Consider the following 26,890-nt stretch of genomic DNA (forward strand, 5'->3'; position numbering starts at 1 on the left):
CACCGTTCACTGGTTTCCTAGAAAAATGATTAGTGGTTGACTACTACAAAAAAATCTCCAGTTGTCTCCTATTGATTCTGATATTTTGAAAATATGCTCAAAAATCATGCTGTAATTAGAGTTCATACCACTGTTTGGACATTACGAATGGTCAGTGCTAAAAGGTGAAGACTGAAGCTGAAGAACTCTGTTTTTCGTGTTAATTTGTGCGTTTTCAAGGACTTCAAGCATATAAAGGAGTATTACGTAGACACGGGTAGCAAATTATTTACTTTCTATTTTTGTTGTAAGCGTATACTATGAACAAATTGCTGTTAAGTTTTTTATTTATTACTGTTCAAAAATGGCTCTGAGCACTATGGGACTCAACTGCTGAGGTCATTAGTCCCCTAGAACTTAGAACTAGTTAAACCTAACTAACCTAAGGACATCACAAACATCCATGCCCGAGGCAGGATTCGAACCTGCGACCGTAGCGGTCTTGCGGTTCCAGACTGCAGTGCCTTTAACCGCACGGCCACTTCGGCCGGCTTCTATTACTGTTGCCTTAGTTTCTTTCCCCTTTTGTTATTTCATAGAAATGACAGATTAATCTTCAATCTTTTCAGCAAATGAAGGATTCAACTTCATTGCTACTTTACTGCATAAAAATATTTCCAAAGTAGGGTTGGTGCCATTCTGCAGTACAACCGATATCCGGCGACGACAGCGAGAAACTGTTGAGCAGACCGGGTAGGGGCGAGTCTCACTCACTGCACGTACTGTGCGTACCTCAAGCCACGGCACACGGCAACAGGAACATTATTGTCTCAGGAATGCTGTCCCAAATCTTACGCAATGGGTTTGTTGCTCCTTTCTGGCGGCGTCTTTTTAAAAATAGCACTGATCGCTTTTTCCATTTTCTATAATAACGCAATATTTCAAACCAATGTAAATTTACTAATAGAAATTACTCATTTTTTACTAAAGATCCAATTAATAACAAAAACTTTCAGGGCTCCTGCTGTGGCTAACTGATATATCGGTTTCTTTATTCGATTATTAGTAAGAAATAAAAAGAATCCTTATACAGGGTGGCGCAAGGAAACGGGAAATTTCGAAATAACGTCATTTCCATGAATAAATTCATAAAACTAGTAATTTATTAACGAAAGTGAATGTATTCAGTATGCCATTATTCAATATGTCTTTACAATCAAAATGCCCAAAAGTGTCTCTCTACTTTTTAAAGATGACATCGGAAAGATGTGCTCCCATTCGGCGTTCACACTCTAACAGCCTGTTATGAAAACTGTGGAATGCACGGTGTAGCAAATCTTGGAGAATGGCAGTGATTTCGTTTTCAATGTTCTCCTTCAGTTCATGGATTGTTGCAGGACGTGTACGGTACACCTTGCCTTTAAGATATCCCCACAGGAACAAGTCGCACACACTAAGATCAGGGGATCTCGCAGGCCATGCAATGTCACCGTTACGTGAAATAATGCGTCTTCCAAACAAGTGACGAACTGCTGCCATCGATTGTCGAGCAGTGTGTGACGTGTCTCCGTCCTGCTGAAACCACATGTTTTCGACGTTAAGATTAAGCTCGTACAGTCTCGGTGTAAAGAATGTTTGAAGCATTTCAACATATCGAGCGGATGTTACTGTCACTGCACTACCATCCACACGTTCAAAAAAGTAAGGGCCGATAACAAAAAAATGGTTCAAATGGCACTGAGCACTATGGGACTTAACATCTGTGGTCATCAGTCCCCTAGAACTTAGAACTACTTAAACCTAACTAACCTAAGGACATCACACACATCCATGCCCGAGGCAGGATTCGAACCTGCGACCGTAGCAGTCCCGCGGTTCCGGACTGAGCGCCTGAACCGCTAGACCACCGCGGCCGGCGGCCGATAACACCATGACATGATACAGCACACCATATTGTGACCTTGGCGCTATGTAGTGGTCGCTGGTGAAACTCACAAGGATTGCCCTGTGCCCAATAACGAAAATTCTGTTTGTTCACGAATCCGTTCAGGTGGAAATGGGCTTCGTCTGATATCCGTAAGTTACCAAGAAAATTCGCGTCCTCGTTGATTTTAGCCAATATCTGGCTACTAAACTCCATACGAGACGCTGGGTCTCGTTCATATAAGTGTTGCACAATCTGCAACTTATAGGGATGGAAGTCTAATTCGTGCAGTATTCTTTGTAAGCTTCGTCGCTTAATCCCTAGCGAAGATGCATGCTGTCGAACGGAGCGGCGAGGACTTCTCTTGATTGCAGCTCTAGCAGCTGCAATGTTCTCTGGGGTACGTGCCGTTGGAATGCCACCTGGAGGTTTCTTTTTCAAGGCAGATCCTGTTTCTTCAAAATTACGCACCCACGTTGTAATTGCATGCGCAGATGGAAAACGTCCATGACGTCCAAGCTGGTAATGCTGTCGAAATGTTCTCTGCGCGGCAGTCGCACTATCACCATTTTTGTAAAACGCTCTCACAGCTACTGCACGTTCCGCACCAGTCCAATTCTCCATGATTACTAAATGGCAATGCGTTCACATCAATTGTGCTAAGTTTCGAACATCTGCCGGCGCTACAGTGCTGCCAACTGTAACGGTCAAAATTTCCCGTTCCCCTGCGCCACCCTGTATAATCGGGACCAAGCAAATATCGAAGAATACCGGTATCGGTTTTAACAGGAGTGTTTTCCCAACTGTAGGTTGCACTAGTCACGTTTTTAAGCACTTACATGTATGTTGGCTCCCGGTAAGGGTTCCCTCAAGTCTAATGAGATGAGTTGGGAATCCTCGGAATGGAGTGCAGCGACCCCTGACACCAGAGGCAAACTGGAGCAGGTTGGGGCTCAGAAGTACCTGACAAGCTGGACCAGTTGTTCAGAGACTGGCGCGCGTGGTCCAGATAATCAGCTATACCGGGGCGAGGCCTTCGGGTGGAGCACTGACTTCAAATACACAGTGGACGAGTTATTCAGAATGCAGTAACAAGGGGGACCTCGTGACCGAGCAGACACGCGAACGGAGAAGCGGCTGGATGCAGTGGCACAATGAAGGCGCGGACCAGTTATTCAGATCGAGGTCAGAGGGCAGCCTTGTGGCTGGTCCAGATACGCAGTTGGAGCGGCCAGATGGGCACACGCCACGCTCGAACGGGACCCACGGCTCTGTTAATGGAGTACCCCGCGAAGTGCTGGACGGATGCAGTGGCACCTGACGAGATGGACCAGTTATTTGGGTCCGGGTCAGAGGGCGGTCCAGATCGGCTAATGTAGCGGCGAGGCGGCGCGTGCGGAGGGCAGAAGGTCAACCGGTTGGTCCAGCGCCGGCCCGCGCTGCTTGTTCAGGGCTGCAGCGGCTGGTCCTGGGTCTCCACAGACCGGAATCGCCGTCTACGGAGACAAGTTTCATGTGATCTCTGTTGATCCACTGTAGAAACGGGACAGCAGCCAGTCAAATATTTACTGAGGAAAATCGCGGTACAGCCGTATGTTCTGAGAAGTTATTCGGCACCTCAGTACGGACAGTCAAGCCTAGGCTTGAATGAGATTTTCACTCTGCAGCGGGATGTGCGCTGATATGAAACTTCCTGGCAGATTAAAACTGTGTGCCGGGCCGAGACTCGAACTCGGGAACGTTGCCTTTCGATGGGCACTCCGCTGCAGAGTGAAAATCTCATTCTGGAAACATCCCCCAGGCTGTGGCTAAGCCATGTCTCCGCAATATCCTTTCTTTCAGGAGTGCTAGTTCTGCAAGCTTCGCAGGAGGGCTTCTGTAAAGTTTGGAAGGTAGGAGGCGAGGTACTGGCAGAAGTAAAGCTGTGAGGACGGGGCGTGAGTCGTGCTTGGGTAGCTCAGTTGGTAGAGCACTTGCCCGCGAAAGGCAAAGGTCCCGAGTTCGAGTGTCGGTCCGGCACACAGTTTTAATCTGCCAGAAAGTTTCAAGCGTAGACTTGTTACTGTAGGCTTCGCTGTTTGTGCTTTCGTTGTAGCATTCATGAAATCCAGATTCTGATGGCTTTATTAAGCAAGTATCGAATATGTATGATCACCTATACATGGAGTCGTTATTGAGATGTCGGAACTGGTTGTCTGAATAAAATAACTTGTCAAAACATACGTCTATTTGGCGATTTTCATTGGTAAAAATGTTTCATATAAGCTTGCTGCTGTTGTTGTGGTCTTCAGTACTAAAACTGCTTTGAGACAATTCTACACGACATTTAACGGTTGTGATTGCTCAATTCAGTCATCGTACCATGGCAGAAATTTGTGCATGTCCATACGCACTGCGTTACATCTGTTTATGGTGTGGATCAGCTGCCAGTCCCTCCACCAACTGTCCGTCTCCTGCAGATCTTCCTTCATTTCGTTACAATTTTCTATCGTTGAGACTTCTGTGTATACAACGGCACCATCCGGGAGCATTTCATTTATTGCACATTTAGAGAGCAGTTGCGTAATATTTTAAAAACAGGTCGCCCTTTTTATAACTGAAGCATTTTAAGAACCGTTTATAGGTCTATGCGCGCTTTTTCGAGAAACTATTTAGAATTAATCAGTGGGTTGTTTACAGGGTGTAAATTTTAAATTGACAAACCAGAATAACTCGAAAAATAAGCTTCAAACGAAAAATTGTGTAGAATCCGTAAGTTGATTATTTTCAAGGGGAACATCTGCCGGTGCTAAGTTTGCCCGCCACCCCAGCCCCCTGGGGGTGGGGCGGGAGGCAACTTTAAAATTTGGAATGGGAATCCCTATTTTTTATTGCAGAATCAGATTCAACGTAAAAAACTAGGTACCTTTGGTCTCAAACATTTGTTTTGATTCTTGGTAGTTGGCGCTGTAATTCAAGAAAATCCATGTTCTGATTTTTGCTTGGAAAATGGTTACGGATAAATAATAAATACTTGGGTCAACATTTGTAAAACTCTAATTCCTCTCTCTCAAACCCCACCCTGTGGGGAGAGTTTTAGTTTTAGCGAATCAAAATTTACGAAGTAAATAAGTATTTTTTATTTATCCGTAACCATTTCCACGCAAAAATGAGAACATGGATTTTCTTGAATTACAGCGCCAATCACCAAGAATCAAAAGAAATGTTTAAGACAAAATGTACGTAGTTTTTTATGTAGAACCTGATTCTGCAATTTAAAAAATGTGGCTTTCCATTTGAAATTTTAAAGTTGCCTCTCGCCCCACCCCCAGGGGGCTGGGGTGGCGGGCTGATTTAAGCACCAGTAGATGTCCCCGTCGAAAATAATCAACTTTGGATTCTACACATTTTTTCGTGAGAAGCTTATTTTTCGAGTTATTATGGTTCGTCAACTTAAAATTTACACCCTTTATAACAACATCCTAGCAATGTTTTATTTGATTATCTCATTGCTAAAGGTTGGGGCAGCGCTTTGTAGGTGCGTGTGCGCGCCGCACTTATTCAGTTTAATGTAGCGAGCGCTTATGTGGTGGACAGTTTACTTGGAGTATCGGCAGTTATTATTATGTTCACATTATGAAGAAACCTGTTGTTGTGTACATAGTTCCGCGCAGTCAGCGCGTACACAACTTTCCCACTAGAGCGCACCCCGCAAGGCACAACAGCGCAGGCGCAGCGCTCGTCCGTCTCCGCACTACGAGATCGCGCTGTCATAGAGACGGACCAAATTCTGCTTCCGCCGATCCGCGTATTAATATGTAACGCAGCCAATGAGATTGCTGCTAACGTAGAACCTTTTCTCCTCGCGGATCACACTCAAGCAGTGATACATTAACGCGCGAGGTATTATAACGAGTGTACAGACCTCCGATTAGTCAGTCTACATTTGTCTGCACCAGTCTGTACCAGTCTGCATTACTCTGCATTTGTCTACACCAGTCTGTACCAATGTGCATTAGTCTGTACCAGTCTACAGTCAAGTTTCAGTCTGCGCCTAATAAGATTACCATATTCCTGTACATAGCCATGAAGATAATTGTATAGAGACTTTTGTCAAGTATCAGAGATATGTGAAAATAAGATTAACGTACCAAGACCTGGCCGGCCGAAGTGGCCGTGCGGTTAAAGGCGCTGCAGTCTGGAACCGAAAGACCGCTACGGTCGCAGGTTCGAATTCTGCCTCGGGCATGGATGTTTGTGATGTCCTTAGGTTGGTTAGGTTTAACTAGTTCTATGTTCTAGGGGACTAATTACCTCAGCAGTTGAGTTCCATAGTGCTCAGAGCCATTTTCGTACCAAGACCAAAGGAACATCAGATTGTCAATTGTAAACAGCATCCAAAATAAAGTTACGTAATGTTTATGCTTGTTATTATTTTAATAAATGTGTGTGAAAATTAATCAAGATCTGTTTAAAATTGGCCACCGTCAATCTGCTACTGTAAGTGTGCAAGTGGCATTTCTATCGTCTGACCTAATGGCAGAAGATAAACACGCCACGATAAGACCACGAGACATATTGCTGACACTCGCCTACTTCATTAGAGCGACCAGTCAAATAATCTGATGGTGTGTGTACCGAAGGTCTTACAGTACGCACACCACACCTGTCGAGATTGTTCAACAGTAAACAGCAGTCACAGGTAGTGTCGCGTATGTGTCGGAATGAGTAGCGTCAAGTATTGAGTGTGTATAGCTGAGGGTATAATGCTGCACAAGGTGTGCCAGTAAAGGAATAACCAACGTCAGCAGGGACGCTAGGAAGCAGGAGGAACTGCGTTTTTGTGGTAAAGGTAACGTGGGCTAGGTGACCAGCAGCGTGGAAGCTTCTGGAAGGAGCCGAGGTCAGCGCATCATGCGGCACCGCTGGAAATTCAGATACCGATTCCGACGACCGCCTCACACGCTGGAACTGCGTTACTCTGCCAGCGGACGGGACTTAGTTTCTCGTGGCACTTGAGCTGCACAACCTACATGCAGGATTGCACAACATGGTGTGTTACCGCCTCGTGGTATCCGACAGTAGTTTCCAATCCTTCAGTCTCAATTATTATCCAGCGTTCCTCGTCCTTTTCCTCACTAAGTCTTCTCATCTGAAAATATTCCAGCTTGTATTCTCAGGCTCCAGGTCTACGAGTTGGACGAGCCACTTCAGAACGCAAACAGCGTCAGATCCCATCCTGATCCGCTCGCAGGACGCTACAGCAGGAAACATTGACCGTCTTATGACAACTGTGCAATATGTACACTACTGGCCATTAAAATTGCTACACCACGAAGATGACGTGCTACAGTCGCGAAATTTAACCGACAGGAAGAAGATGCTGTGATATGTAAATGATTAGCTTTTCAGGGCATTCACACAAGGCTGGCGCCGGTGGCGACACCTACAACGTGCTAACATGACGAAAGTTTCCAACCGATTTCTCATACACAAACAGCAGTGGACCGGCGTTGCCTGGTGAAACATTGTTGTGATGCCTCGTGTAAGGAGGAGAAATGCGTACCATCACGTTTCGGACTTTAATAAAGGTCGGATTGTAGCCTATCACAACTGCGGTTTATCGTATCGCGTCATTGCTGCTCGCGTTGGTCGACATCCAATGACTGTTAGCAGAATATGGAATCGGTGGGTTCAGGATGGTAATACGGAACGCCGTGCTGGATCCCAACGGCCTCGTATGACTAGCAGGTCAGATGATAGGCATCTTATCCGCATGGCTGTAACAGATCGTGCAGCCACGTCTCGATCCCTGAGGCAACAGGTGGGGACGTTTGCGAGACAACAACCATCTGCACGAACAGTTCGACGACGTTTGCAGCAGCGTGGACTATCAGCTCGGAGACCATGGCTGCGGTTACCCTTGACGCTGCATCACAGACAGGGGCGCCTGCGATGGTGTAGTCAACGATGAACCTGCGTGCATGAATGGCAAAACGTCATTTTTTCGGACGAATCCAGGTTATGTTTACAGCATCATGATGGTCACAGCCGTGTTTGGCGACAACGCGGTGAACGCACATTGGAATCGTGTATTCGTCATCGCCATACTGGCGTATCACCCGGCGTGATGGTATGGGGTGCCATTGGTTGCACGTCTCGGTCACCTCTTGTTCGCATTGACGGCACTTTGAACAGTGGCCGTTACGTTTTAGATGTGTTACGACCTGTGGCTCTACCCTTCATTCGATCCCTGCGAAACCCTACACTTCAGCAGGATAATGCACGACCGCATGTTGCAGGTCCTGTACGGGCTTTTCTGGATGCAGAAAATGTTCGACTGCTGCCCTGACCAGCACATTCTCCAGATCTCTCACCAACTGAAAACGTCTGGTCAATGGTTGCCGAGCAACTGGCTCGTCACAATACGCCAGTCACTAGTCTTGATGAACCGTCGTATCGTGTTGAAGCTGCATGGGCAGCTGTACCTGTACACGCCATCAAAGCTCTGTTTGACTCAATGCTCAGGCGTATCAAGGCCGTTATTACGGTCAGAGGTGGTTGTTCTGGGTACTGATTTCTCAGGATCTATGCACACAAATTGCGTGAAAATGTAATCACATGTCAGTTCTAGTATAATATATTTGTCCAATGAATACCCGTTTAAGGGCCAGTAGAGTACATTTCTGAGGATTTCCCGATCGTAGTTATTGTTAAGAATAATATTAGTGTTACGTTTTAATATGTTCTGAGGGTTAAAATAACGTTTGATGGAAGAAATATTTGCTCATTATAACTTACTGACAATGATTTGTGGGAAAAGGACCATTAAATGCTTTTAAAGATATTATTTTTCACATGAACACGCACGATTCCCCCACGCCGCCAGACGTGGGATATCGGGGATGGGTAGGTGGCGAAAGGCACGGCTAGCGCGTTGTGACCATCGGCGAGGTCTGGTCTGTTTAGTGTGTTTCGTTTACTGTGTGGGTCCCACTTGCCTCAGTTCGTGCCCGGGCACACTGCACTGGACGCTGTTGATTTACCTTTCTACCATTCTGCGGGGAAAAATGTGGGGGTAAGTGCGTTCTTTATTATCATTATTTTCGATTATTCCCATTTAAAGAGAGCGTTTGAACTTGAATTCCTTTATGATGATTGTTTATGCTTTTTCTGAGCCCAAATTTTCTTCATGTGTTCACTGTGTTGTTTCTTTCGCTCGCTGTCCATTTGCATCCTGGTCTCTTCCGTGTTGTGGTGTCGAATTTATGTTTTTTGATGATGTTCCTGAATTCAGTTCAACTTTCTGCATCGTTTACTATTATGTGTCTGAAGTCCTCTTCAACTTCTTTTATCCATTTTGTTTTTCCCCTGCCTGAGTTGATGATGACTTTAAGAATTCGCTTTGAAATTCTGTTTTCAATCATCCTGTGGATATGTCCGTAGAACTGCATTCTTCTTTTCCTTATTGTATCCGTAATCATTTCAGTGTATTTATATGATTCTGATGTTGGTCTCTCCTTCCAGATTCCTTGCTCTTGTATCGGGCCAAAAATTTTCGTGAGAATTTTCCTTTCTTGTTTCTCTATTTCTTTGATTTTAGTTTGCCCACATATTTGTGTTATTTCAGATTCATACAGTGCCCCCGGAAGTACGACAGTGTTGTAATGCCTCAGTTTTGCGTTAATGGATATGGACTTTTTGTTATAATAGTTCCACGTGAGTTTATATGCTTTCTGTAGTTTTTTTTATTCTTTCCTCATTGGCCTTTGGGTTGATCCCTGATGGCTGGATGATTTCTCCCAAGTACTTAAAATGTGGTACTTGTACGATTTTCCCATGGGTTGTCACAATAGGCAATTTGTCTTGTGGCACTCTTTCTATGTACTGGGTTTTCTCATACGAAATTTTCAGGCCAGTTCTTTGTTCAATTTCGTGTAACTTCTCTATGGCGTTAGTGGCTTCTTTTCTATTATTTGTGAGGATAGCAAGGTCATCTGCAAAAGCTAAACACTTCACATTGAATCTATTATCTTTTCTAATGACAATTTGGATTTCTTTGACTTCTTTTTCCCATGTCCCGATAATTTTTTCAAGAATAATATTAAAGAGTAATGGTGAAAGTCCGTCACCCTGTCGCACTCTAGTTTGGATTTCAAATGGTTCAGAGATATCCCCCATAAATTTAACCTTGGAGACTGTCAGTTAATTTTTACCGAATGATTGCTCTTGTCTTTCTATCAATGCTGAATTCTTCCAGCATGTTGCAGAGCGCTACTCTATCTATTGACTCGTAGGTCTTTTTAAAATCTACAATAGTAACTTTTGTGTTAGCAGAAGAGCCAACACCGTGTTACGAGTGGAGGCCTAAATGCACGCGCTTTAGCTCACGCAGGCTGGCGTGAGGAGGGAAGGACTATACTGACGTGAGGAACATGACAAGGAATGCGAATTCAGAAAGAGGACCTAATTAGTTTGATACTTAACTTTAATCCATTAATGATGAACGTCGCTCTTGACGGTACATGATTCACAATATTATCTGTTCAGAATACATTCGTAGTAACTGAATATGGCGCCTTGCTAGGTCGTAGCAAATGACGTAGCTGAAGGCTATGCTAAACTGTCGTCTCTGCAAATGAGAGCGTATGTACACAGTGAACCATCGCTAGCAAAGTCGGCTGTCCAACTGGGGCGAGTGCTAGGGAGTCTTTTTAGACTAGACCTGCCGTGTGGCGGCGCTCGGTCTGCAATCACTGATAGTGGCGACACGCGGGTCCGACGTATACTAACGGACCGCGGCCGATTTAAAGGCTACCACCTAGCAAGTGTGGTGTCTGGCGGTGACACCACCGCGACCACTGTGTTTCTCATCTGGAGAATCATTTTCAGATTCCAGATCTGTTCTATGCATGATCGCCCCTTGCGAAAACCAGATTGGTATTCTTCTATTTGTGGGTCAGCTTGTTCTTCTAATCTATTCATGAGAACTTTTGATAGGATTTTAAATGTGGCCGGCACGAGTGAGATACCACTGTAATTACTTGGTTCAGTTTTGTCGCCTTTTTTGTGGAGTGGATGGACGAATGCGCATTTCCATTCAGAAGGGATCTGTTCTATTTCCCAAATGTTTAATAGGATTTTGTGGATTTTTCCTGTTAATTTATCGTTCTTTATCTATAAAATAATTATTTTCAGCGTAATTACATACAAAATTCACCTTCAGCAGGAAATAATTTCCTGTTAGGTCCACGGCTGTTTTGAGACATCTGTATAAATATAAAATTTGTGTGTAATCATGCTGAAAATAATTATTTTATAGGTAAAGAACAATAAATTGGAATCAAACGCACTTACCTTCACATTTTTCAACACACAATGGTAGAAAGATAAACCAGCAGCTAAATCGCAGCCGACGTTTGCTGCAGAGTACGCGGGTACGGACTGAGACAAATGCGACACGCACAGTAAACAAAGCACACTGTAGACCAGACGACGGGGCATCGCCCGTCTGTCGTTCCCCGAGCTACCGCGCTTGGGGCGTGGGGGCGCCGTGCGTGTTAAACAATACGCGAAATTATCTACGTCTATAGAAATATTTACTTATTAGTGATACACATACCATCAAAATATACCTGTTTATTAGAATCAGTTTGTTATTGAAACATGTTAAAAGCAAGTATTTAGACTGTCCTATCTCGAACAACCATTTCGTCCTATGAGCTTTTCTTCCGGAAAATGCCTCAGTTTTGCATGTGATAATACACTGTTCCACAGTAGTAGCAAATATTGTTAAAATGTTCAAATGTATGTAAATTCCTATGGGACCAAATTGCTGCCGGCCGGTGTGGCCGTGCGGTTAAAGGCGCTTCAGTCTGGAACCGCGTGACCGCTCCGGTCGCAGGTTCGAATCCTGCCTCGGGCATGGATGTGTGTGATGTCCTTAGGTTAGTTAGGTTTAATTAGTTCTACGTTCTAGGCGACTGATGACCTCAGGAGTTAAGTCGCATAGTGCTCAGAGCCATTTTAACCTTTTTTGTATGTGTGCGGTCATGTTGTACTTTTATGTACACGATCCAGTTCATTTAAAAAATGTAAATGTCGTGTGACTAGGGCCTCCCGTCGGGTAGACCGTTTGCCGGTTGCAAGTCTTTCGATTTGACGCCACTTCGGCGACCGATGCGGATGAGATGATGATGAAGAAGACAACACAACACCCAGTCCCTGAGCGGTGAACCCGGGTCCGTAGGACGGCAATCCGTCACGCTGACCACCCAGCTAGCGGGGGCGGACACTGTTCAGTTTAACCAGTGCTATAAACGCGAGGGGAGCCTGGATTGCTTGCATTAGTCACTATCCGTTACAATATTCATCGCGTTAAAGTCCGCTTTTATTATTTTTAAGTGTTATGCTCCGTATAAGTCTATCTCTGTATGACGTTGATGCGTTTGTGTCGTTTTCTATGCTGCAGTGCAGTGTCTCAGTCACTGCTTTGACGACCAACAGTCGCTTTCATTTAAGAATGGACTCGAAAATTGCTCTTATGCTTCCGCATCCACTATAGGGTATTTCAGAACAAAGGAACATTTGTGCCGGATTGAGACTCGACCTCAGACTTCGCGCTTCTCGGGTGCAGTCGCGGAGCACCATTACTCTACTGCTTGAAATCGAACATGTTAGGTTAGGCTTTAGCGTGACTGTTATTGACATCAAATGAAACAAAAAGTTTACTGTTACCAGTCACTGTTTATTTATCTCCACGACGCGTTTCAAAGGTTTAAACCCCCATCATCAGGTGGATCAGCATTTGTTAGTATGACACGTGCGTGTGTGTGTGTGTGTGTGTGTGTGTGTGTGTGTGTTTGTGTGTGTGAGTGTGTGTTGTGTTGTGTTGTGTTACCATCTTTGGAGGAACTTATGGCACTCTCTGGCGGAGAAACAAAACACTATTTCAGGACATGGTTTTGGGTTTCTTTTGTCAAAAATCTCAACGTATATCTAACGGTAAATATAAAATAAATAAACTAGAATACCTCTTGTAGTCACTCTATTATAATTATTTTATTTTTACTGTTACATGTACGGTGAGATTTTTGTCAATAGAAACCCAAAACCATACTCTGAAATAGTGTTTTGTTTCTCCGCCAGAGAGTGCCATAAGTTCCTCCAAGAAATCGTAACACTACACACACACACACACACACACACACACACACACACACACACACACACCTGTCATAATAAGAAATGTAAATCCACTTGATGATGGAGGTTTGAACCTTTGAAACTCGTCTTAGAGATAAATAAACAGTGACTGGTAATAGTAAACTTGTTATGTGGAATAATCGGGTCTACTGCCGGATGTTTGTGCCAGAGCGACACAAACATCCGGCAGTAGACCCGATTATTCCACATGTCAAGATCTAGCCGGGAAAGCCTGAAGAGTTACAGTAAACTTGTTGTTTCATTGAATATTCTACAGCCGATAGGGGACAATAATCTCAAGTTCATTCTTAAACAAACGCGGCTGTTGATCGTCAACGTAGTGACCAGGACACAGCAATGCGGTGTTTCGTACCGTAGAAAGGCAATGACGACAGAAATCAATCTCTCCCTGTCCGAGAATCACGCTAATGTAGTGCGAGCACAAGGGAGAGTAGGCACCAGGTCAAATGCAGGTTTGGGCGGCTTCTGGAAGCCGAAGTGGATAGGGTGACCGCTCGTGACAAGCGGGAAATTCGAAGTCCCAGTCCTGCACAAACTTTCATTTCTTGTGAAATAGTCTACAGCTGAAGTGGAACAATACTCGTAGTTTGCGAATCTATTCTTCAGTCAGTTTCTGTGTCAGTGTCTGTCGCCGAGTGTATGTTCGAGATCTGCCCTGTGGATTTTCTTGTCTATATGCAGTGTTGTTGAATGCTTTCCAGCGATGTTGCCTAGAGCACACAATTTGTCTGGGTCTCGTAACATTTCTTTGATGCCGTCGCATTCCGCTATAGGTCTCGTTTGTGTGGGGGTGTTGCAGTGTAATGCCACGTGTTCAGGAGAGACATTTGCCCAACCTGCACATATAGAGATCTGACTGAAGACCAAGCGGTTCAGATGAGAGCGGTCAAGAAGAGAACCGTGCCTCAGCTCGGATCCGCTTCCGTATACTGGGAGAGAAGGCGACAACGCGACGGTCGTCTCCCACACCCTCTGCCACGTCTCAAGGCTCCAGATGTTTAATTGACGCACGTCCACAATTGTCTGTTATTTCACGAACCTTGTCGTGTCTGCCCCCGCATTAGCCAGTATACCGCTGCTCTGTGGCAAACAGTGAGGGCACAGGGCAATCGCCAGAACCACACACAAGGCTTCTACTGGTGTGGTGCCCAAAGCACCTCACATCCCACGAACAGTTTCATCTAGCTTCCAATGTCGTCCGCCAGAATACTGATGTACAATGTGAACAATAAAGATTCGTTAACGCTACATTGCGGTTCCTTGTAATCTACTTCTGGGTAGAAACTCCTCATTCCAGTCACGAAGTCTGACATTCCGTTCGTATTTCGTTCACTAACGGACGCCTTTCGGAAGTTAGAAAACACGGCATCAATCTACGCACCAGCGTCTGCTGCCTTCTGTGCCTCTTAGAGTAACAGAAGAAGCTGGATATCCCGTCGTTGTTTATGGATCCATGTTGATTAATGACACGCATGCATAAAATGTGTTCCATAATTCTGCAGCATACTGACGTCAGCGATATACACTGGTGTCCAAAATTAAAGCAACGAGCTGCTATTTCGTCGTCCTGTGTCTAATTCACGGCGTAAACATATAAGCTGTCAACAGATGTCGATAGGATCGTGTTCTGCACGGAAGACGCCATTCCGATCAACCGATAACCACGGCAACAACGACGTCAGAGCACACATCAAGCGGGGTAATATCTGCAGGGTAGTCCCACATCCACAATCGCTGTTACACGGTCACAGACGAGGCAGTACGACACAGAGAAGACGACTAGAGGCTCTCTGCTCTGGATTGTCACAGGAAGAATGGAAGCAGGAGAGTCGCACTCTGATGTGGCCCGATGGCGTAACCGTTCTGTTGTTTCTCTGATGAGGCTACAGTTAATAGAGACCGAAACTGTATCCTGGAGACCACTGTAAGGCCGACGACGTGTGACTGTTTGGCTGTAAGGGCACGACGGTACCGCCTTGGCGCTGCAATGCAACTGGCATCTGACCTCGCAGCATCCACTGGAGCCGCGCAGGATTAGCCGAGCGGTCTGAGGCGCTGCAGTCATGGGCTGTGCGGCTGGTCCCGGCGGAGGTTCGAGTCCTCCCTCGGGCATGGGTGTGTGTGCTTGTCCTTAGGATAATTTAGGTTAAGTAGTGTTTAAGCTTAGGGACTGATGACCTTAGCAGTTAAGTCCCATAAGATTTAACACACATTTTTGAACATCCACTGGACGTGTTGTACCGAGGCAAACGGCGTACAGAAGGTTTCAGCAGAGCGCGCCTTACTGTCGGAGACCTGCTGTCTGTTTACCTCTGGCGTGTCTTCACAGAAGGGAACGTCTAAAGTGGAGTCATCAACATCCCTAGTGGGCGGCCGAACAGTGGGCCATTGGTCTTTCCACAGATGAGTCCGTATTTGTTCTGGAGGGTAATTCTCGACGGATTCGCATGTGGAGTGCACGTGGAACACAATTTCTGGACCCAAACATCGTCGAAAGAGTGAATTTTATCCATAGTGGATGCTGTTGAACTCCGTGACTGTTCCTTTACAGGGTGTAGAAAAATTTCCGCTACCAGTCACAATTGTGACTGGTAGAGGAAAGTTTTCTACACCCTATTGTCGAAAGAGACCGATATGGAGGAGGATCCATAATGGTGTGGGTAGGGATTATATTGACCACTCGAACATCTGTTCTTGACATTGTACAGATGAATTGGAAAGATTCAACTGCTCTCAGGAATCGTGACGAGGTGTTGCTTGTTTTGGGGAAGGAGACCAGACAGCGAGGTCATCGGTCTCATCGGATTAGGGATGGACGCGGAAGGAAGTCGGCTGTGCCCTTTGAAACGAACCATCCCGGCATTTGCCTGGAGCGATTTAGGGAAATCACGGAAAACCTAAATCAGGATGGCCGGACGCGGGATTGAACCGTGGTCCTCCCGAATGCGAGTCCAGGACAATGTGTTGGGACCTCATGTGCGGTTGTTGCGAGGTGCTGTGGGCCCAGACTTCGTATTGACGGACGATAGCGTTCGACATCACGGAGCGCGTATGGTTGATGCATTTTTGGGAACGGAAGATATTGCTCGCATGGCGTCGCCTGCTCTTTCTCCCGATTTGCATCCCATAGAGCTTGTCTGGGATGCACTAGGGGGACGTGTTGCTTCACGTCAGAATCCATCACCAACTCTGCAAGATTCTTGAACAGCTCTGCAGGAAGAATGGGCATTACTGCCTCAACATCAGATTGATACATCAATCACAGCATGCTCAGTCGTTGTCAGGCCTGTATTGCTGCCAGAGGTGGGCACAACCCATATTGAGCGTGTTAATCAGTTGTCAGAACGTCTGTGGAAATCTGTTAAGTTGAAAAAAAAAAACCGAAGAACATTTTTGTCTACCGTTATGCTTGTTGCAGTTAATTAAGTTATGTATTCTATACATCGTTTCTACTTTATTATCACCTGTTTATATTCTTTTGAGGCCGGCCGGAGTGGCCGAGCGCTTCTAGGCGCTACAGTCTGGAACCGCGTGACCGCTACGGTCGCAGGTTCGAATCCTGCCTCGGGCATGGATGTGTGTGATGTCCTTAGGTTAGTTAGGTTTAAGTAGTTCTAAGTTCTAGGGGACTGATGACCTGAGCAGTTGAGTCCCATAGAGCACAGTGCCATTACTCTTTTGAGGCAAAATAAACGCAACCTTGCAAAATTTCCTTTTTTTACTTTAATTTTGAACATCAGTGTAGTTTTGTGCTTGTGTTCCACGACCCTTCTTGGAATTAGAAGTGAAATGCTCATTATTGAATAACTGGAAGCCATTCGCACTACCAGAGACCTACGGTACACTGCTCTAGAATAGGAACAAGTTGTTACCCATGATTTTTTTATTCCGCAGTGAATTGTTTCGATGATTCGGAAGTGCGTCCTCCTCTTAAGCTGTTTTTCTGCTCGCAGCTACGTTGACGACAGAGCAAATAGACAGGAGGTTGAGACTGCAGTGCCACCCTCGACTCTCTTTTCCACAAGCTGCCTTCTAAATTTCAGTGCGGTTGTTTTCAGTACGGCTTTAACACAGGTCATATGCAGGAGCAAGAATTTCATCGAGAAGGTTATCACAGTAAATCTGCGCTACGGACTAAGTAAGTGGATAAGAAAGCACATGTGTCGGAAAGAGAAGGCGTGAAAATACAGGGTGATTCCGTAACGATGTTAAAAACTTTCAAGGACGCTGGAGAACGGTAAACGTGTCAATTTGAGGAGAGGGACCCTGCTCCGGAAGCGACCGATTCGAAAGTTATGATCGAAAATCATTCTAGCCGTCCCGAGTTCGAGTCTCGGTCCGGCACCCAGTTTTAATCTGGCAGGAAGTTTCATATCAGCGCACATTCCCCTGCAAAGTGAAAATCTCATCCTGGAAAATCATTCTGATACCTCTGATACTGGAATACATGAACCGGTTCTGTTGTTGTTAAGATTTTCGGGTAGACAGTCAAAATGGTTCAAATGGCTCTGAGCACTATGGGACTCAACTGCTGAGGTCATTAGTCCCCTAGAACTTAGAACTAGTTAAACCTAACTAACCTAAGGACAGCACAAACATCCATGCCCGAGGCAGGATTCGAACCTGCGACCGTAGCGGTCCTGCGGTTCCAGACTGCAGCGCCTTTAACCGCACGGCCACTTCGGTCGGCGCACCAAACACACAAACTTTATTTTCCTAAAAACACTTAATCACACATGCCTTTAAAAGGATTCAACACAATACGGCTGAAAGGCCGGATACAAGTTATTACAATTTCTTTAAGGAATACACATTTCTGAAGGCCTTACTTACAAATATTTGACATAAAAGCTCGGCTGAAGGCCACGTACTGAACATAGAACAACTCACGGCTTAACGCCTGGATAACAAGGATTTGGAATAGAGCAAAATTCCCCTTTTTTATTTAAAAATATTTAGTTCAAACAAGAATCTTCAAAATTTTAACTTAAGACGTCTGTAGGCCTTATTTTAAAATTAAAACAAACTAAATTAATAGACGGCTGACGGCCTCGCACCGTACTTGAGACAAAAATCACAATCTAAAAACAACAGAATAACGATGCTCAGAGGTGTTCCAAGGGTCGACCTGAGGAGGTAACTCTAACGTAAGCTTAGGTGAGATAGACAGGGAAGAATAGGATTAAGTAATCAGATGGCAAGCGAAACCAGGGACGGCTGAAGGACCGACCAACAACTTAATCAATTCCGCTGCGCCGACCAACGGCACGACAACGGAAAATATCAGCCGAGGACGAAGATACCAGCAGCACTACGTCTTCAAAATTGGCGTCTAAAAACAGCCAAGTCACACTAACCACTCAAAAATATGAAGAACACCAAAGGCTGTCGAACTACACGCCGTATCCCAACCGACCGACTGACAACTCCAGTGCGCAGGCAGCATTAACATATCTGCTCAGTCGAAATCACACCAGCTTGACGCAGTTCCACGAAATCACTTCCACAAGAACTCGGACAATTGTAAAAGCGATCACTGTGGAACAACGAGGACGAATGACAAGCCGACACACACAGAGAACCAGAAGCGGTCGGCGACCAAATACACGTCGTCCAATGAGACGACCGACCGAACGACCAACCAAGGTCGTTCCCACTCAAGTCATGTGTGTCACCAACAGTCGGGCGAGTCTTGGCTGTCCGGACCTCACTGCAGCTCCATCCCGACTCCTTGATGTCCGTTCGGAACTCGGAGGCACGACGACCCGGACACACTGGCTCGGACCCAACCATGCAGAGGGAACACTTGTCCATTGGCCACCCGACATCTCTGCAGAAGAAAGGTACCGACCCACATACGGCAAGATGACCCACTGACGAGGGCCATAAACGCTCAAAAGACCAAATATACATCGCCAGACGAGACGAACGACCAACCAACGATCGTTCCCGCTCCAGTCTCCTTCCGTCGGACAGTGCACGTGTGTCGCCAGCGGTCGGCGAGTACTGGTTGTCCGGACTTCACTGGCGCTCCGTCCCAACTGAACCGCCGACAGACCATGACCCGAAAATACTAGCGGTCCCTGCAGAGAAAGTTCGACTGTGCACTTATCGATAAGCGCTGATGCTGCCACTCACGGGCAAGCAAACCAGCAACTTAGTGACGCCGGTAAGTCGAAAAAAAAGGAAACGGCGGCACTGCAAAAGATAAGCAGTCAAGCCGTAAACGGCACGAACGCGAGCCACGCTCGACTCAGTCATGTAAAAGGGACGGAGGGAAGGAAGATTGGGTGTAACGTCCCGTCGACGTCGAGGTCATTGGAGCACAAGCTCGGATTGTGTCAAGGGTTGGGAAGGAAATCGGTCGTGCCCTTTCAAAGGAGCCATCCCAGCATTTGCCTGGAGCGATTTAGGGAAGTCACGGAAAAGCAAAATCTAGAAGGCTGGACACGGATTTGAAGCGTCGTCCTCCCCAGTGAGAGTCCAGTGTCGTAACCACTGCGCCACCCCGCTCGCTGTATAAGAAAGAAGATGGACGTCCACAAGTGGCTCGGAGCCCGCACGGTACAGCAGGCGCCGCTGGCTGGAGGTGGCAGCGAGCCGTCCCTGGCGATGCCTTCCGCGGACGAGATTGCGCGCGCCGGACACAAAGGGACGGACCGAAAAGGTCTGGGAGGAAGGTCGGGCGACAGCCGGCTACGGGCCGCCTCTATTCTGCGTCCCCGCGGCACAGCAGCTAATCCCAGACTCGCACACGCACTCACGCACAGCCTCAGGACACACGCACCTGCGTCTCTGGTTCTGCGGGTGTACAGGCGTGTGTCAACTAGGATGTATCTTCCGCGAATAACTTCTGCAAGCACTTCCTTATAGGGGTCTGCACACGCTCAGTACCGGCCGGAGTGGCCCAGCGATTCTAGGCGCTACAGTCTGGAACCGCGTGACAGCTACGGTCGCAGGTTCGAATCCTGCCTCGGGCATGAACGTGTGTGATGTCCTTAGGTTAGTTAGGTTTAAGTAGTTCTAAGTTTTAGGGGACTGATGACCTCAGCTCTTAAGTCCCATAGTGCTCAGAGCCATTTGAACCCAACACGTTCAGTATTTATTGACAATACTAGTTTGTCAAACCTCCACTATACTGAGGCTACCTCATACCACCGACAAAGTGACATCACCGTTTATCAAGGTTATGATGTCGAACACACAACAGAAAGCATGTGATGCAGTTACATTAGCTACAGCTTGCAAGCAACAGAAAACAGCAAGAATATGGGTCTGAGATGGGTTTAACAAAAAAGAAAAAAAAAGAGTAACGGTTGGTCACATGTTAATTTACTGGGAAATCAAAACCACGTACCCCAAATATGTCATAAATTATTTTCCAATGACTCCTGTAACTTACGTTTAGTTATTAATGATCAATAAAAGAACAGAGGAGTAAAATACTTCATTGAAAGAGGTAGTCTCAGTCACGGAGATATTAGCAGTAACACAGAATTCTGGCGACAGACGTCCATTCCAACGCTCGAAATTTAGTTCTGTAACATCAGAAAACACAATTAGAAAGACTCCATGCAAACGTGTGAAGCAGTCATATCTGTCTGGGAACGATATGTTACGTCAATTGACGTAAAACATTATTATTTAACGTTTTGTAATTCTTAGCGCCGGCAGGCTGAACTTTGAATCGTCAATTTTACCGGGGGACCAGGAATTTACAGGACTATATAATGGTCCGGATCCATTCGGATTGCAGTGAATGACAACATATGTAGAGAAGCACTTATTATTGACAACAATCACGCACAAAGAAAATATACATTTTCGCATTTTGGCATACGAGGCCGGCCGCGGTGGTCTAGCGGTTCTAGGCGCTCAGTCCGGAACCACGCAACTGCTACGGTCGCAGGTTCGACTCCTGCCTTGGGCATGGATGTGTGTGATGTCCTTAGGTTAGTTAGGTTTAGGTAGTTCTAAGTTTTAGGGGACTGATGACCATAGATGTTAAGTCCCATAGCGCTCAGAGCCATTTGAACCATTTGCATACGAGGCGCGCGGGCCCCGAAATACGGTCTCCTGCCTGTAAAACGCGTGTCGTATGACACGGCAAACAAACTATCGACACTTCGTTTTCGACAGCTAGATCTAAAGGGATGACAAAATTCATACGAGAGGCATGACGATCAAGCAGAACGAGAGCAGGGTCAGCCGCTTTTCTACGAAGAAAATGGTATTTGAACCAATCCATGGAAATACCAGTGTTGACATAAGTCGATTTTCTTTTTACAACAAGAACTGAGCCTAATGACACGTTATTTTCAGTGTCTTGTGCTTTATTTACCCCTTTGTAAATGCAGCAAAGTGGTAAGAACTTCGCCTCACCACTACAGCAGGCAATAAATGTTATTGTCTCTCCTCTTCAAACAGAAGTAGTAAATGGACTTGTTTGTTTCCTTTTGCCGCCCCAACCTACCCATTCTTATTGTTTAACTGTAGATCAGTCTCGACTACTTTGTACATACTACCTGGTTTATCGAAAAGCCCGTTTTCTGTCAGTTTTTGTGAACTGATCAAAGTAAGAATTCACCTCGTCTCTGTTCATTCCAGTCGCTCTGGCAACAGAAAGCACTTGCGCTTTTTAAATGCTCAAGTCTGCATTGCGTTCTAAGAACGAGAGAAGCCAATCTTTCACTGAGCGTTTCTTTTCTTGATTGAATTTATTTTCCAGTCCCATCTGATCAGCTAAATTGAAATCTACTTGCTTGAGGTCTGACACTTGTGGAGCAAAGACACGTGTTTGAAATTTCTTTACATGGACACCTAATTTCTTTTCTGCATCTTCACCTAAGTATGATGATGGTCCACACCCTGTTTTCAGGAAATTGCGCGTAGCAAGCCTTCTCCTTAATGGTCGTTCCGGTACATTTGTCATTCGAGCTGGTTTCGTTTTAGCACTATCTTCCTCTTCGACTAGTTTCACGGCCTCTGTTAGGTCTTCACCACTCCATTTTCCCGTGTCGGTTTGTCCTAATGCGTTTTATCGCCATATTTCTGTAAAACAAAATCGTACGGACTCCTGCTAGCGACATCTGACCGACAATAATGGTGCGTCATCCGTCTATTTAGATGAAGCAGACGCCGCACCCCCATTGTCACCAAAGATGTTTGCGAAAGAAGCTACCACTCTACTCGCGTAACTACAGTGTTTCTATTCTATCTATATCCGAATCCCGCTCCAGCTACTGCCGGGTCTGGGTGCTAATCAGGTCCTCTCCATTTTGCTCGGTCCTCCCACCACTTTTCTTCCTCCACTTGCTGCCAGGTCACATCTCTCCTTTCTACAGACATTCTCACTCCCATTTTCCACCGTGTTCTTGGGCGCCCTCTAGGTCTTTTCCCATCCATCTTTAATTCTTCCATAATTTTGGGGAGTCTCTGCCCATGCATCCTCTTAAAATGCCCATACCATCTTAATCTCTTTCTTTCAATTTCCTCCTTGTTTGTGGTCCTTTCTAATCTCTACATTCCTTACTCTGTTCATTCTTGTTTTTCCCTTAACTGCTCTGAGAAATTTCATTTCCCCTGCTTGCAGTCTGCTCCAGTCCCTTTCTGTCATTGTCCATGTTTCTCCACCATAGGTGACAATGGGGATGTAATAATTCTTATACATAAGGAGTTTTGCTCTTTCTGAAACTTCATTATTCCAAATCAGGTGTTTTATTATTTGGTAGAAATTGCCTCCCTTCTGTAACCTCCTATTAATTTCGTTAGTTATTCTTCCATCCCTAGATATTTCTCTCCCTAAATAAGTGAAACTTTCTACCACTTTGAGGGGTTCTCCATTCAAGGTAATATTTCCGTTGATTCCTTTCTCTTTTCCAAATACCATTACTTTACTCTTATCTTTATTTATTTTTAATCCATACCTGTTCATTATTTCCTTCCACGCATCATGCTGTAACTGTATATCTACCTCTTTATCACCCAATATTACCATATCATCTTTTTGTCTTTTTCTTTTACTATATCTTTAACTGCCCTATTCATTCCCTCCATCACAACATTAAAAAGTGAAAGAGATAGAATACTTTCTTGCTTAAGTCCTTGTCTTATTTCGAAGTATTCAGAGTTCCCCAGTGGTGTTCTAATTCTACAATTGTGTCCTCTGTACATTGTCTTTATAACATTAATGTATCCATCTTCTATATCTATCTTCTTCATTTCTTCCCAGAGTCTTTCCCTGTCAACTGAGTCATATGCCTTTTCTATGTCTATAAAAACCATTGTCACCCTTTTGTTATACTCCCAACTTTTTTCCATCAGTTGACGGATAGAAAATATCAGGTCGATCGTGCTTCTTCCTTTCCTAAACCCATGCTGTTCTTCACTCAGCTGCCGGCCGGTGTGGCCGTGCGGTTAAAGGCGCTTCAGTCTGGAACCGCGTGACCGCTCCGGTCGCAGGTTCGAATCCTGCCTCGGGCATGGATGTGTGTGATGTCCTTAGGTTAGTTAGGTTTAATTAGTTCTAAGTTCTAGGCGACTGATGACCTCAGAAGTTAAGTCGCATAGTGCTCAGAGCCATTTCTTCACTCAGCTCCTTTTCTTTCTTTTGTTTCTATTGAACACACTAAATACGAATTATAAGCTACCAGGTCAATATCTTACTAGTACCCACTATCAAAAAGGAATCGTGAAAAATTGACTTACTTTAGTCTTGACATTCTAATTTCTTAAATTTCTCCTCTATTTTCCACTCCTGTAGTATTAAAAATTGCGAGTAAACTGATCTGACCAGCGGTTAAAACCGCAACGAGTGTCGCGCACACAACAACGTCTAATGAGGAATTTCTTGGAAGTTCGGCGTCAGTTCCCCAACCCCACTTTTTACCAAACAAGAGCTCCAGTCCAACACCCGGTGATAAAAACCTCTTCCTCTCTCCTCCTTGCCGCATGTAATCCTCTTTTCCTCTTCGCGCGCACTCTACTGGCCCGCAGGAGACAGCATCTCGTCGCGGTGCACCAACACGGTCCTTGATAACGCTCATCAGACAACGGTAGAAGCCGGCGCTGCCTTCGTTTCTTCACGTCAATAAATGCCGTTTTCGACTCAACAGAGGACGAAAGAAGCGTTTCCTAATTTGTAAATATTGTGTATGAGTGCAGACGCACACACACACACACACACACACACACACACACACACACACACACACAAACACAAAGCACAAACACACATATCTCGTATAGTTCCAGGAACTGCGAAACTGTACCTCTCGATCACTTTTTTTTGTTATGAAAATGGAAACACACTGAAATCAATTGTACTCCACGAAAACTGGGACAGAACGTTGGTGTTTCGAAACACATCTCCAGCGACCAGTCGGATGGTGGCTTACGTCTACATCTACACATCTACGTCGTTACCCTGCTATTCACAATAAAGTTTCAAACTGTCTCTCTACCGTTCCCCTTTCGTACGGCGTGCGGGAAAAACGAGCATTTAAAGTTTTCTGTGCGAGCCCTCATTTCTCTTATTTTTTCGTGCTGATCATATCTCCCTATGTAGTTGACTGCCAACAGAACGTTTTCGCCATCGGAGGAGAAAACTGGTGATTAGAGTTTCATGAGAAGATCCGGTCGCAACGAGAAACGTATTTGTTTTAATAATTGCCACTCCAGTTCTTCATGTCGTGTCTGTGGCACTATCTCCCCTATTTTGCGATAGCTGCCCATCTTTGAACTTTTTCGATGTCATCCGTCTGTCCACCTGATGCGGATCGCACACCGCGCAGCAATACTCCAGAATAGGGCGGACAAGCGTAGAGTAAGCAGTCTATTTAGTAGACCTGTTGCACCTTCTAAGTGTTCTGACAGTGATTCGCAGTTTTTGGTTTGCCCTACCCACAACATTATCTATGTGATCGTTCCGATTTAGGTTATTCGTAATTGTAATACCTAAATATTTAGTTGAATTTACAGCCTTCAGATTTGTGTGACTTATCGCGCAATCGAAATTTAGCGGATTTCTTTTAGTACTCGCGTGAATAACTTCACGCTTTTCCTTATTCAGGGAGTTGGAACTTTTGTGGGGAGGAAAACTTCTTTGGAGCTTGGAGATTTTGATGGCTTTTCACAGGTAGTGGCAATATTTTACTGTCGCCAACTTACACATGGAGAAATGAGCATCGTAATAAAATAAGAAAAGTCAGAGATCGTGCAGAAAGATTTGAGTGTTATTTTTGCCGTGCGTTGCTAGAGGAACGATAGAGAAATAGTCTGTACGTAGTTCGAAGAACCATCTGCTAGGCGCTTACGTATGAACTGCAGAGTAGTGACGTAGATGCAGATGTAGATGTTGCAGACAAGAATATTACAGGCTTAATTTTGTTTCCTCTCAAGCAGTACAGCACAGCAGGGTATATTCTAAAACAGGTGTTATTGCGAATTATTTTTCATGTATGTTGAGAGCCTGAAAAAACTGTGAACAGTCACTATTTTATGATAACTTATTTGGCATTACCTGCTTGCCCAGCATCACACTAGGTCTAGGTTAGGCTGGAATGTGACAGTGTGGTTCTGAGTGAAGACAATCAATCTGAAAGCAGAAGAAATGGGTGTGGTGACAGACTGAGCTGTATCTTACCCCAAGGTCTAGGTAAGGTTGGACTGTGGCAGTTTCCTTGTGAGTTGGCGAAGTTGGCGAATCTGAGAGGAAAGATCTACCGGAAGCGTCTTGGACTCGGCAGAAATGCCAACACGAGCCGGCCGAAGTGGCCGTGCGGTTAAAGGCGCTGCAGTCTGGAACCGCGAGACCGCTACGGTCGCAGGTTCGAATCCTGCCTCGGGCATGGATGTTTGTGATGTCCTTAGGTTAGTTAGGTTTAACTAGTTTTAATTTCTAGGGGACTAATGACCTCAGCTGTTGAGTCCCATAGTGCTCAGAGCCATTTGAACCAAAATGTCAACACGTTTCATCTCCGCACAACTGTCCCAAACTCGTATTCACTGTTGCGGGAGGCTAGCGGCGTCTAACTACAATAGATTGTAAATGTAAGGGACGATCAGTTTCCGTTCGAAGGTCATACATTCCTGAATCGCTATGCCTGACAGGCAAACTCACCATGAGCATTGAGCCAAGCACCCCATCGCGGCACCAGGTTGAAGATACCTGTTCGGTAAAGCGCCGTGACCTGCTGCGAGAAGAAGTTCGTAACTGTCTACTGCACATCCTCGCCCGACAGAAATCGTCAACCCTTCATGGCCATTTTTAAGGAACTGAAGGCGTGGTAATCGCATGGGGACAGATCAGGATTTCAGGGCGAGTGCTCGAGTGTCCCCCACTTGAATTGAGGTAACTTCCGAATCCCCCTCCCTCCCTCGCCCAGATCACCGGACGCATTTGCTAATGACGCCGCTATAGTTCACGTTTTCGCATTTGCAACACGCACGTCGGAAAGAGACGAATGTCACACCAACCATTTTCCTATAAGTAGATGCTTATATACCAGCATCGGGTTTCCAGCCGCGTCAAGTGATTCAAATGACACGAGCTTTCGGCCAAGCACTCCTTGGCTGCCAGCGGTTTGCTGGTACCGCAAGACCGCTACGGTCGCAGGTTCGAATCCTGCCTCGGGCATGGATGTTTGTGATGTCCTTAGGTTAGTTAGGTTTAACTAGTTCTAAGTTCTAGGGGACTAATGACCTCAGCTGTTGAGTCCCATAGTGCTCAGAGCCATTTGAACCAAAATGTCAACACGTTTCATCTCCGCACAACTGTCCCAA

The 26,890-nt window shown here is 45.5% G+C and overlaps 1 protein-coding gene across 1 annotated transcript in view; it reads right to left on the reverse strand.

Moving 5' to 3' along the window:
* Nucleotides 1-26,890, reverse strand: part of LOC124550741 (one cut domain family member 3-like) — a 184,876-nt gene that overhangs the window by 132,414 nt on the left and 25,572 nt on the right. The window contains exon 3 of the mRNA XM_047125462.1: nucleotides 19,677-19,909. Coding sequence (XP_046981418.1) covers nucleotides 19,677-19,909 — 233 coding nt within the window. The remainder of the gene's footprint in view (nucleotides 1-19,676; nucleotides 19,910-26,890) is intronic.

This window comes from Schistocerca americana, chromosome 9, assembly GCF_021461395.2.
Source record: "Schistocerca americana isolate TAMUIC-IGC-003095 chromosome 9, iqSchAmer2.1, whole genome shotgun sequence".
Classification (NCBI taxonomy): Eukaryota; Metazoa; Arthropoda; class Insecta; order Orthoptera; family Acrididae; genus Schistocerca; species Schistocerca americana.